Source organism: Archocentrus centrarchus, chromosome 18 (assembly GCF_007364275.1).
Source record: "Archocentrus centrarchus isolate MPI-CPG fArcCen1 chromosome 18, fArcCen1, whole genome shotgun sequence".
Classification (NCBI taxonomy): Eukaryota; Metazoa; Chordata; class Actinopteri; order Cichliformes; family Cichlidae; genus Archocentrus; species Archocentrus centrarchus.
This window is the reverse complement of record NC_044363.1, coordinates 17,037,292-17,050,049: the sequence shown is the minus strand read 5'-3', so window position 1 is coordinate 17,050,049 and position 12,758 is coordinate 17,037,292. Positions and strand designations below refer to the sequence as shown.

Here is a 12,758-nt window from a genome sequence, read left to right as displayed (position 1 = left end):
GTTGGTTACAACAGTAACATTACGTGGCTATTTTTTGCATCTTTAAGCAGGGGTAGATCACAGAACTCTGGGAGATATACATAAGCATTATCTGTGGGCTTCCTTTCTCTCTTGATCCATTTCTCTTGGGCATCATTTGACTTTAATTTGATGCCTTTTTAAAAATGTTTTTCTTTCTTAGCTGAAGACATGCAAATTAGCAGTCAGCTAGACAGAAAAACAATATCTGTGCTGTAAAGGAGAGTCTCGGTGGCAGGCTAAACCATTTTGCAATATTTGTAAGGGCTTAAAGTGAGCTTCCACTTTTCAATATGACACTAATCACTTGGAAATTGAACAAAAACAACTTCATGCTGGTCTTGCAATGGCCCTGTATCCAAACTCCCCCAAATGCAGCCAGCTGCCTCTTTAAAAACACACATGTGCATTGTGAAAAGCAGATTTACTCTTATAAATTTCAAATGACAAGCCATGACTGAGATAACTGTTGACTTCACAAAGACCTTACTAGGCACTATCTTCTTAGATCTAGAAAGACAGGTCATACCCAGACAAGTTTTTTTTACAGGCTGTGACTTACACCATGGCTTCATTGGAGTTCCCCTTTTATGACTATGAATGAACGTAAGCAAGCAAACAAAGAAAAATTAAGGATGTTTCACAGAAGGAGGTGGGCAACGTCATGGAGAAAAGGTTATCCGTGGCTCTCAAGAGCTTTTGTGGATCAGGGAAGGGATTAGCATAAAAATCAGTTTGACTCTCCTTATTTTGTCCAGACCATTAAAATGTCTACTTTTAGAAAATGTATTGACTACTTGATAATGTGATCATGATTGGATCTTTTTCAGTTGTATTGTGCAAGAGTTTGTTTTAGAGCATTTTTTAACACTTTGAGTCAGAATTATAATAATAAAAAAATCAACTAATGCTTAAAGATTTTATTGTTAATTAACCAGGTCTGGGAGTGGCAGGCAGCAAGCTGCCAGATCAGTATATGGATAGGGCATAGCACCCAGGTTTTCCCAACATTGCTCTTTAGGGTTATAGCAATGCACCCACTTGGTATCCCTTGCTGTGTTTGCTGAAGAACCTCCCACCACATACAGTCTACCATCAAGTACAGTTCCTCCTGGTGACAGATGAGGTCGAGGCAGGGTGGGAAAAGAGGACCAGGAGTCATGGATTGGGTCGTACAGCTCACACATGAGTTGGTCTCCAAAGCCCATCCAGAGCGGCTGTAGCCCTCCAGCTACTACCAACCCCCTTCTCAAAGCTAACATTGTATGGCCTGCACGTCCTGCTCCCACGGTCATGGGTGCTCTGGGAAAACAGCCACGGGAAGGATTGTAGCGCCACATAGAGGTGAGGCAGTGGTGATGGGAGTCAGAACCACCAGAGACGTAGATCTGCCCATCCAGAACAGCTGCAGCATGGCCACAAACAGCTGTGTCCAGAGGGTGAGCTGGCCTACAGGAGGACAACACCCAAATTAAAAACAAAGTGAAGGTGTTTTCAGTAAGTTACATACACAACTCTTAAACTGACCTCTTAACTATCCTTTTTAACTCAATATCTTATTGGTATTGGTAGGATTATAGAACATTAAATTTGATATTTTCCTAAAACATTTAGTTACATTAAATATATATATATATATATATATATATATATATATATATATATATATATATATATATCATTGTATGGGTAGTGCCTCCAAGTGTTACTAAAAGTACCTCCAGATGTTCTCCTCAGGAATGTAGTACTCAACAGCATCGTGGTATTGATGATCATCACAGTTACCCCCAAGAGCAAAAACCTTCCCATCTAGGCACACTGCAGAAAAGTAGTCCCTCTGATGCAGCATGTCGGGGAGCTGTTCCCATTTGCACTGCGTCAGGTCAAACCTAAGGGGAATGGGATGGTGCTTGAAACTGAATGACACTCACTATTTTTTCCCCAAATTTAAAAAAAATTAGAAATACTTTTAGCTATACATCATCAAAATATCTGAGGCCTCTGTAAAGCATGTTGTTTTGCTTGCAATGCATCAGACTAGTACATACCACTGTCTCTTTTCAAGAATCAAGAATGCCTTTATTAGTCCCACAAATGGGGAAATTGCAGTTAACAGAACATCCATCCAAAACAAGCATAAACATAACACAGACAGGGGGGGACAGATGTCTGAGGTCATGCAGCCGTTTCTCAACGGCGCTACCTTTAGCAGAAAGACAGAAAGAGATACACTGGGATAGTTAGGTTCAAAAAATCATCTCATACTGTGTTCATAAAGAACACCTTACGAGGTTCCAAAAAACACCTCAGCAAAAGCATATTGCACATATAAAGCCGGGATAGCAGTATGGTGGGTAGGGTCAGGGTCAGGAGGGGATGCAGACGGAGACGAGAGGGTGGTGGTGGTGGTGGGGGGGGGGCATTGTGGAGCCCAGATGCCAGCTCCTAGCCAAAACAGTTCGCTGATAGTGATGGAAGTTCATCAGCGGCCATGGTACACCAGATCCAGCTTCACAAATGGCAGAGAGGGCTGAGGGGGAGAGCGGCCGTCACGCATAGCTCTGGAGAGATATGATTGCCGGCCAAGGCCGGCTAGGGAGCCGAATTCTGATAATGCAGATGTTGTTTTGGAACAGGCTGCTTGTTTTTTTCCAACAGCCTTCAGTCTCACTGGGAAACCATTCAATAAATCCAATAATCCAAATTCATTAGTTACCGTCCTCACTGTGCAGAACCGTACCTTATCTCCAGATCGAACCCCTCTCACCTGCTACTCCCCAAGTCTACGGCTCAGGTTCATCAGGCTTTGAGTCTGAGTCTGTACGGTTCTGGTCAGCCCATCCACCTGGGTCGGCAGCCTCTGCAGATGTCGAACTGCCGTCCAGGTTTTCTTGATTTCTCGGTAAATCAGGTATCCTCCGAGCCCAAACAGAAAAGATACCGCTACCAGATAGCCAAATATGTAAGCGTCTTCCACGTCTTCCACCTCGAGGGCCGAGAAGCACACAGGTCTCCACGAGCTCCAAGAAATGATGACGTATCCAACCGGGTCTGTTCCACTCGGACACGCAGGCTCCCCTTTCCCAGATCTCATAGTGGAAAAAATTCGATCAATGGTCGTGAAGGCCCAGTTTGCCAAATCCATATTGCTCTCAATCTTATTCTTATTCGAACAGTGTGCAAGAGACGCTCTCACAGCAAGCAGCAAGCAGGAAAGATAGGGAGGGCAGGGAGAGAGATAGAATGCGACCGTCCCCGTCAGAGGCTGGAGCAAGAAGCTCTTCACAAATTAACCACTTTGGGAAAGAAATATATATACACTGTATTACCAAAAGTATTCAGTCATCCCTCTAAATCACTGAATTCAGGTGGTACAAATATGTAGGGTGAAGGGTTGTTTTTCAGGAGTTGCTAAAGTGAAGTCATAAATTATCTATATAGTCAAATTACCTTCAATGTCCTTGGGTTTTAGCCACTTAAAAAGATTAGTGTTTATATTCAGAAGAATAATAAAGCTTAAATAATACCAAGTGTAGTGATACAAAATGTCTGGTAACAAAATAAATGATCACCTAATTATTCAATTTTTAGCTCACAACAAAATTTCAAGATGCTATCTTTGTTACTCAAGATATAAAACTGTCTAAACCAAAGCTAAAACAAAGACAGACAATATTGATTTAGGCTCAACTAAATTGTGATAAGCTTTAGAGACATTTTGTGACTTTAAGAGAAAAAACAAGCAAATTAAATTAAAATTAAATTATTTTAACAATTAAATTCCTAAAATATTTTCAGTAAAATTGGAATATACATTAGGTATACCTTGTCAGTATGGGGTTGGACTCCCTTTGCCTTCAGAATTGACTTAATTCTTAAGGTGCTGGAAATCTTCCTCATGAGACCACTACTGTACATATTTTATTTATTATCCGCACATCCATAATGTGAATCTCCCATTTCATACATCCAAAATGTCCTCGAATTCCCTGAGATCCCGAGACTGTGGGGGCCGTGAATTCATTGTCATGTTCAAGAAACTGGCTATAAAAGGTTCAACATGGTCAGAAACAACATTCAGGTAGGCCACGGCATTTAAACAATGCCCGAAGGGTAGCAAGAAAATATCTCTCACACCATTACACTACAACCACTACCTGAACTGTCGATAAACGGCAGATTCTTCATTCTCCTCTGACTTCTGGAATCAACAAAGCATTTTCCCCAGAGAACTGCTGCTCACTGGATATTTTCTATTTTGAGGACCATTCTCTGTAAACCTAGAGATGGAAAATCCCAACAGATCAGCAACAGACCAGCCCGTCTGGTGCCAATAACCACCCCACGTTCAAAGTCACTTAAATTACCTTTCTTCCCCATTCTGATGCTCGGTTTGAACTTCAGCAGGCTGTCTTGAACATGTCAACATGCCTAAATATTTTGAGTTGCTGCCATGTGACTTTCTGATTAGATATTTGCATGATTAGATACAAACAGTTGGATGGGTGTACCTACTGTAACAAAGGGACTGGTGAGTGCATTTTTTTAAATCAGGAAGCTTAATTGAGTTCAAGATCTCATTTACAAGAGAATACAAAAACATGTAGGTACAGATACACATGCACAAAGCACATTTCACTTACTCTCAACAGCAGTCAAGCAAACATGCACACACATACAGTAAGATCTTTATTTAAAATGGGTACATTGGTAAAAGCAGAAGAGACTGAACTTACATGAGGTTTGGGGCTTTTTTGCAAGTTCTTCCAAGAGGAAGTTGCATTATTTGACAGTTCAATGTTTATGTGAGGTGCCCATCTCTTTTGTAAACTGGTGTGATATTTTTGAGCTCTGAACTCAGACAAAACTGCATAATGACACTTTACACCATGTTCCAAATTATTATGCAAGTGATATTTATCTCAGATTTTCCTAAATGGTCAATGCAAATGATGGTCAGGTTAATTTTTAAGTCATGAGCCAGTATAAATCAAATTTTATTGAGCAAACCTCCCAGTCATAACAGCATTTATTTTTCAAAAATAAAAAACTCAAAATGCACTGTTCTAAATTATTATGCACAACAGAGTTTTTATAGGTTGTAAAGAACCACAAATGGTCATTTCCTGAATTTGCAGCATTAAGTGGTCACATTTACTAAAATCAAAAGCTATTTCAATCAAAAACATCTTAACAGGCCAAGTTACATGTTAACATTCTTTGATATCACCTTCACAACTCTTGCATCCATTAAACTTGTGAGTTTTGGAGAGTTTCTGCTCGAATTTCTTTGCAGGGTGCTTGAGGATACTCCAGAGGTTCTCAATAAGTTTGAGGTCAGGTGAGGACGGTGGCCACACCATGAGTTTCTCTCCTTTTACGTCCATAGCAGCCAGTGACACAGCGGTATTCTTTGCAGCATGAGATGGTGCATTGTCATGCATGAAGAAGATTTTGCTAAGAAAGGCATGGTTCTTCTTTTTGTACCATAGAAGAAAGTGATCAGTCATAAAGTCTATATACTTTGTCGAGGTCATTTTAACACCTGGGACCTTAAAGGGGTCGACCAGCTCCCTCCCCATGTCTCCGCCACCTTCTTGCTGACGTCACAGCCTTGTTGGGACGTGGTGGCTATCCACCAACGATCCACTACTCCATCCATCTGGACCATCCAGGTTTGCACAACAGTCTTTGGTGAACAAGACTGTTTGGAAATTAGTCTTCATGTATGTCTGGGCCCTCTGCAACCATTTCTGCTTGTGAGCACTGGTTAGGGGTGGCCGAATAGTAGGTTTATGCACAACTGCAAGCCTCTGGATGAGCCTACACCTTGAGGTTTGTGGGACTCCAGAGCCACCAGCAGCTTCAAATAACTGTTTGCTGCTTTGTAACGGCATTTTAGCAGCTGCTCTCTTAATCAGATGAATTTGTCTGGCAGAAACCTTCCTCATTATGTCTTTATCTGCACGAACCCATCTGTGCCCCGAATCAGCCACAAATCTCTTCATGGTACGAAGATCACGCTTCAGTTTTTGTGAAATATTGAATGTTTTCATACCTTGTTCAAGGCACTGCACTATTTGACGCTTTTCAGCAGCAGAGAGAGCCTTTCTCTTTCTCATATTGCTTGAAACCTGTGGCCTGCTAAATGATGTGGAACATCCTTCTTAAGTAGTTTTCCTTTAACTGGGCTCACCTGGCAAACTAATTATCACAGGTGTCAGTGATCCAAAGAGCCCTAAGACACAATACCATCCATGAGGTTAATAGAAAAACAAAAAAAAAATTAATCTTTATGACACTTAAATCCAATCTGCATAATATTTTATAACACGGTGTGTATAGCAAGCCCTTGTGAATGTATTTTCAAGTACATTGGCACAAGAACTCTGTCACAAAATCAACCACCATGACATTTGTTCCCCACACAACACTAACCTCACTGCTGACTTGAGGATGTCCAGTGCTCCGTAGTACTTGCGTCCTCCCAACACGTACAGTTTGTTGTTGAGGAGACAGACAGAGTGTCTGAACCGTGCAGGTTCAGGAATCTTTGCGAATGGTTTCCACTCAATGCTCCTTAGTAGACCGGGCCCACGGTGGAAGTGTTGAGCAAACCACATGGTCTGGCTGGGAACCCTCTTCATGAATTCATCATCGACAGTGTCCCCACCCACCAAAACCAGGACCTACAGGGTGAAAAGTGAAATTATTGCTTACATACTGGCATAGGTCTAATAGAATTACAAACATCAATGAAGTGCTATGTGAAAATGTATCAACCTGGTTTTGGGTGCGAGGGTGATATTTAGGTCCCCTGTAATCCCCCTCAATGAGACTTTGGAGGGCTTCCACTGTTTTCCTTGCACCAGGGCTCCTGTATAAGATGATGCAGCTAAGGGCCTCCTGAAGTTCAGCATGGCTGAAGAGCGTGATACGAACATGAAAGAGCAGGCTGGACAGGCACTGAAGTCTCTCTTTAGGGTTCTCCTCCACCCAGCTCACTACTGTCCTGAACACCACAATCTAATTATAGAGAAGGGAGATGCTTCAGAAAAATTCATTTTATTTTAAACTAGCATAAATGGCTTCTGATTACTACCCCAACTTTACTTAGGAAAGTCTTGAATAATATCTATTGATCTTAAATGCGAGTTCATATTATTATTCATACTTTCATATAAACAAATTGAATATTTTCAGTTACAAACTAATGGATGCTCCACTACGGATGGTGTGCAGTTGTGAGCCATGTCACCTACACAACATCATGTGAACAATACATTAGGCAAATGGTATCTTCATCCCACAGTATATAAATACAAATAATTAAAATGGGATGTCAAACTGTTCTTTTAAAGTTTTAAAGATTAATGTAAACACCTAAATGTTTCTTCTTCTTCATCTTTTTTTTGGTTCTTTAAGGCAGGGCTGTGGAACTGTAAGTAGAAGTGAAACATTCAAGTTACTGTATGTTTCACAGGAGTACCTCTTATAAATGGAAGGGCTTGTGGGTGTATTTTCATGGCTTTTTTTATGACTGAGATTTAAACATGCATACAGATAACAATTATCACTGACATTATAGTGCCTTTCATCATCTCTCATTAACAATAGTACTTGCTGCCAACATGATGCCAAAAAAAACAAAAAAAAAATCACTAAATATGATTTAGTTTAGATAGATAACACGAGGACCAAATGATGAGAAGTTTGATCTAAACACAAAAAAGAATGACTAACCACCAGAGCTAAAAAGTACTACCTCACTCTCTACACACAAGGAGTCCTGCTTAAGAAGCCTGTCAAGGAGCGGAAAGGAGATATCCTTTAACTTCTCCCCAGCAGAGATGCTCTGGAAGTGGGCTAGAATATAGTCTTCTGCAGCCTGCCCTAGCTGGATCAGGCCATAGGTCTCAGCCAGGACCAGCACATCTAGACAGGTGCTTTCATCCATCCTGTCCTGCAGGAACTCAATGCAAAGTGAGAGCGCCCCCTCCAGCTGGAACTGAAGCATTGCATCTGTGAGCTCCCAAATCCGGCTCCAGCTCAGTCTGAGCTGACCGGTGTAGATGAAATATAGCATGGATTCAATCACCCAAGATGACACACCTCGCAGGCACACGACTTCCTGATTAGACTCCCGTAACCCTCCGCACAGCAACGCCCGGAAATAGTCCCCAGCTGCTGCTAAAACCACACGATGTGCTGAGAGAGGTAGGAAGAGGTAAAAATATCACACAGGGGTAAAAGTAGAGAAAGATACAAGGTAAGCAAAAGTTTCTGACTCCACCTAGTGTTGGTATACTGGAAATGCATTTTCAGTTAACTTTCTCCTCCAACATGACAGCAGGTAATCATTTCAGGTTTGAGTCATGCTGTTATGTAACTTGACATTTTTTCCTGTTATAACAGCACATGTGTCATCAAGAAGTGACGAATTTTCATTCAAAACATTCTTTCGAAATTATTAAAGGAGTTTACAAATGGGATGCATGCTGTATATTTATTTAAATGTTGACATAAATGGAATTCCATTTCTGCTCTTACCTGCGTAACCAACAGCTGACGGTCACATGTGTCACAAGTATGAACTATTCTGGGAAAAGGATACCAGGAAGTCGACTAAATCTTTGTGGTGGAGCTTGAAGTGCATCCACCCATTCCACGTAGTTTATCAAGATTGAAATAGACTATAATGCATACTAGCTACAGTTTGTAGTCAGATGTTTGCATACATTCATCATTGTCAAAAGTCATTGTAAAATTACAATGAAAAAAAAAGAATTTTATGCACAAGTTTGAATTTATTTTAGATGTAAATTGTGATTTCACATACAAAAAGTTTACATTTTATATATATATATATATATATATATATATATATATATATATATATATATATATATATATATATATATATATATATATATATATATATATATATATATATATATATATATATACATACATACACACACACACACACACACAGACACACACACACACAATAAATTCTCCATTCACCCTGCACATGGTCTTTGTTTGTCCTCCAAGCTCAGGTCCTCTACCAGAGTCCTGGGAGGGTCCTGCGCAGTCTCTTAACTGTTCTGGGCAGTTCTGGACAGGGATCTTGGATGTCACTCCTGGAAACTGCTGGAGCCACTCTCCAAATCTAGAGGTCACTGCCCCGTGTGTTCCGATTACCACAGGGACCACTGTTACCTTAACCTTCCACATCCTCTCTAGCTCTTCTCTCAGCCCTTGGTGTTTATCAAGCTTGTCATGTTCTTCTTGATGTTACTGTCTCTTGGTATTGCAACGTTTTCCACTACGGCTTTCTTCCAGCTGTGTCTAGTTTGTTAGCAATCATCAGTTTGTCCATCAGTATCTAGAAATCCCACAGGATCCTAGCTTGATCATTCTCAACCACCCATGGAGGCCTATCCATTTTTGACCTCATGGTTTCCAGGCCATACTTGACACAGATGTTCCTGTATACCGTGCCATTTGGAACAGTATAACCACTTGGTTATGCTGTTCCATGTATGCCCTGCCTGCTAGGGTCTTGCACCCTGCTGTTATTTGCTGGATTGTCTCAGGGGCCTCTCTGTAGAGCCTGCACCTGGGGTCTTACCTGGTGTGGTAGACCCCAGCTTCTATCTGTCTTGCTATCAAACTTATATATACATGAAGCTTGATAAAGACCAAGGGCTCAGAAAAGAGCTAGAGAGGATGTGGTAACAGTGGTCCCTGTGGTAATCGGAACACTCGGGGCAGTGACCCCTAAAGTGGGAGAGTGGCTCCAGCAGATTCCAGGAACAAACATCCAAGATCCAGGGTTAATTTTGTTGACGAAATATTTTCGTCATAGTTTTCGTCGACGAACCTTTTCTTCATGACGATAACGAGACGATAACTAAATAAAAAGTACCTAAAATGATAAAAACGATAACGAAATTAATTGACACTTTCGTTAAGGAATGAAAACGAGACTAAAATGCTTGGCGGGGACGAAATCCAATCAGAACTGATTTAATGTTGTGACAGGGCGGGACAAGTTGGGAAAACATCCAATCAAAGGCACAGATGCACAAATTTGCTCTAAACCCGGGAAGACCAAACTAGCCTGTGATTTGTCTTTACTTCTGATAGAACTAAGTTATGTAAACAATGTCAGCAGGGAGAAAGAGAAGAGCTGATGTACGGACACATTTGTCCTTTGACGTTGTGACAAACAGAACGATGTGTAAACCATGTGGGGCGACTATCTCGGGTAAAAACACGACAAATCTTAAACAACATCTGCAAACCAGTCACACAGATCTCCATGCAAAGGTAAGCATTTTAATGTCATGCAGGGTAAAGTGTTTTTCCCAGTTTAACGTTTGTGTTTAGAGAAAATCTCCACACCGCGGTGGATTAGCCTTTCCTAATCTTAGTCCTGAACACTGCCCTGTACCTTTCAGAGCGTGTCCTGCTGTAAAACGCTCCTATTATCTCAGTAAGGTGGTGTTAATGATCAGGTGTGTGGGAAGCAAGTGAAACACTAATGTTAATATTATTAATAATATTGCATAACTTTTTAAAAATTTTTAATTTTGTGTAAGTCTGTATAATGACTAATTAAAGGGAACTGAAGAAAAAGCATTTACATTTTACACCCTTTATATTTTAGTCGACTAAATCGACTGTAGATTTAGTCGACTATATTCTTATGATAATTCCATTGACTAAAACTAGACTAAAACTAAAACTATTCAGGTGACTAAATTTTGACTAAAACTAAATTACATTTTCGTCAGAAGACTATGACTAAAACTAAATCAAAATTTGCTGTCAAAATGAACACTGCCAAGATCTCTGTCCAGAAGAGTGCAGTCCTGGGAACAGCTAAGATACTGTGCAGGACCCTCAAGCTCCCAGGCCTCTAGTAAAGGACCCAAGCTTTGAGGTGTGAGCAGATTTAAGAACTTCTCTCTTAATGTCACTTTCATCAGTATTATTAAAATGACAAATGTATAAAGAAGAAGTAAACTGTCTGTATGAAGGTCTGAAATAAATGTTTGATAATTTTCCCTGAACTGTTTATTAATTAATTAACTTATTTACTCATTTAAGCGTCAGTCTGCACCTTTTTGAAACACCCAAGTGGAAAACCTTTTTTTTTTAAAAAACTGCAAAGCTAATGTATATTACTTACTTTGAAATGTAGCATACTTTAATTTTTGACAATATGGCTAAAATCTGTCTCAACCCTAATCCCAACTCTGTGGGTGTTACCAATGACTTGGTGAGTGTTAAAGGTTAAACTCAGCACCAGTCGACATTTCTTACATATATGAATATGAGCACTGTCTCAGCAGTCACTGTACAGTTCTTGAGTAATAATGTCCAAGTACTTCTACCTTCTTCTTGATTCAGACATGTATTAATAGCAGTTCATATGGCTATGGGCTTTTGTCAGGTCAAAATGAAGGCCATTTTAGCCTTTTTTTCCTTTCCTAATATATACAGTCAATAGGACTTCTTTGTTTGTGTCTTACCTGAGTATTTTTCTCCTGTCTCTGCTTGTATTGTGATGTCACATCCTTCTCCCCTCTCCCATATGTCTTTGATTATAGTCAAGCTCTTCTCTCTCTCTTTTGTAGCAGATGTTTTAATCTTTGACATGCAACTTTCCTTCAGCCTCTGCATCTGTAGACACTGAGAAGCATTCAATACCTCCTCCATTACCCCTTCTTTACTCAAGTCCATGGCCACATGTCCACTGTATGCAAACTCTAGAATAGCCCTTAACCCAACTGGGGTCAAACAATGTGTCATTTCTTCCAGTCCAAGTCCAGACACTTGTTTTGAACCTAAAAATGCATTTGGGGTTTGACTCATAACTGCTAGAACAAGCCTGTGGGCTTGGAATGAGTTTCCCTCGATGATAAAGGTGTAATCCAGCAGTAATTCCTCCTTGAAAAGGTTTTGTAATTGGGTGAAGATTCTGTCAGAGTGTGAAGGGAGTTTGTAAGAGACCAGACCTGAGTTCTCTGAGAGACAGGAAGAAGGGCTGTGAAGAGGGTCATGGGCTTTAGAATCTGGTATATACTTTGGGTTTTGGAGAAGAGTTTTTGATCTTTCTTTTTTCCCACCATTAGCCATATGTGATATACTTTGCCTTTCACTTTCTCTTCCTCTTGCTCCACTTCTTTTCATAATTTCTTCCTGTGTGCAGACGTGGTTGTTACAAAGCAGACAGCCAGGTGTTTACAGTCATCATACATAGTACAAAGAGAGAAAGGCTGAACACTGAGAGTCAAGATAAGCCAGGAATAAAGACACTAGGGAGGAACTTTGTGGATACTCTATTCTTGGAAATGTCATTGCGCTTACTCACTTTAATATTAAACATGCATCAGTTGCTGTCATGACCTCTGATCTGTCTCTTACATGGTCTAAACATAACCTTGCCTACAACATGAAATATCAACAGCGTCATTATGAAAAACCTTTGAGTTCACAGGAGGTCACAAACATGTGAGCCACTCGTTAACAATGCTGCAACAGATGAATGTGTCAAGACACAAGAATCTGCTGCTTACACCTGTTCAAATGAGTTCAACATGTAAAAATTTACAGTTCATTTTGACATTAAAGGTCTTTGCAAAACACCCTTAAACATGGAAGATATTAGAAAAACCAGCAGCACATGATTTATTGTAATTTTGCACCACGAAGAGTCTTGCTCG

At 40.3% G+C, this 12,758-nt stretch overlaps 1 protein-coding gene across 1 annotated transcript; it reads right to left on the bottom strand.

Annotated features, from left to right (window-relative positions):
* Nucleotides 1-944: 944 nt before the first annotated feature.
* LOC115796609 (kelch-like protein 33) lies at nucleotides 945-12,225 on the bottom strand. Its single transcript, XM_030752975.1, has 6 exons — nucleotides 11,565-12,225; nucleotides 7,784-8,226; nucleotides 6,802-7,044; nucleotides 6,457-6,707; nucleotides 1,737-1,907; nucleotides 945-1,467 (listed from the first exon to the last, which is right to left on the bottom strand). Exons 1-6 carry the CDS (start codon nucleotides 12,223-12,225, stop codon nucleotides 945-947), a joined length of 2,292 nt encoding a protein of 763 aa, XP_030608835.1.
* Nucleotides 12,226-12,758: the final 533 nt, after the last annotated feature.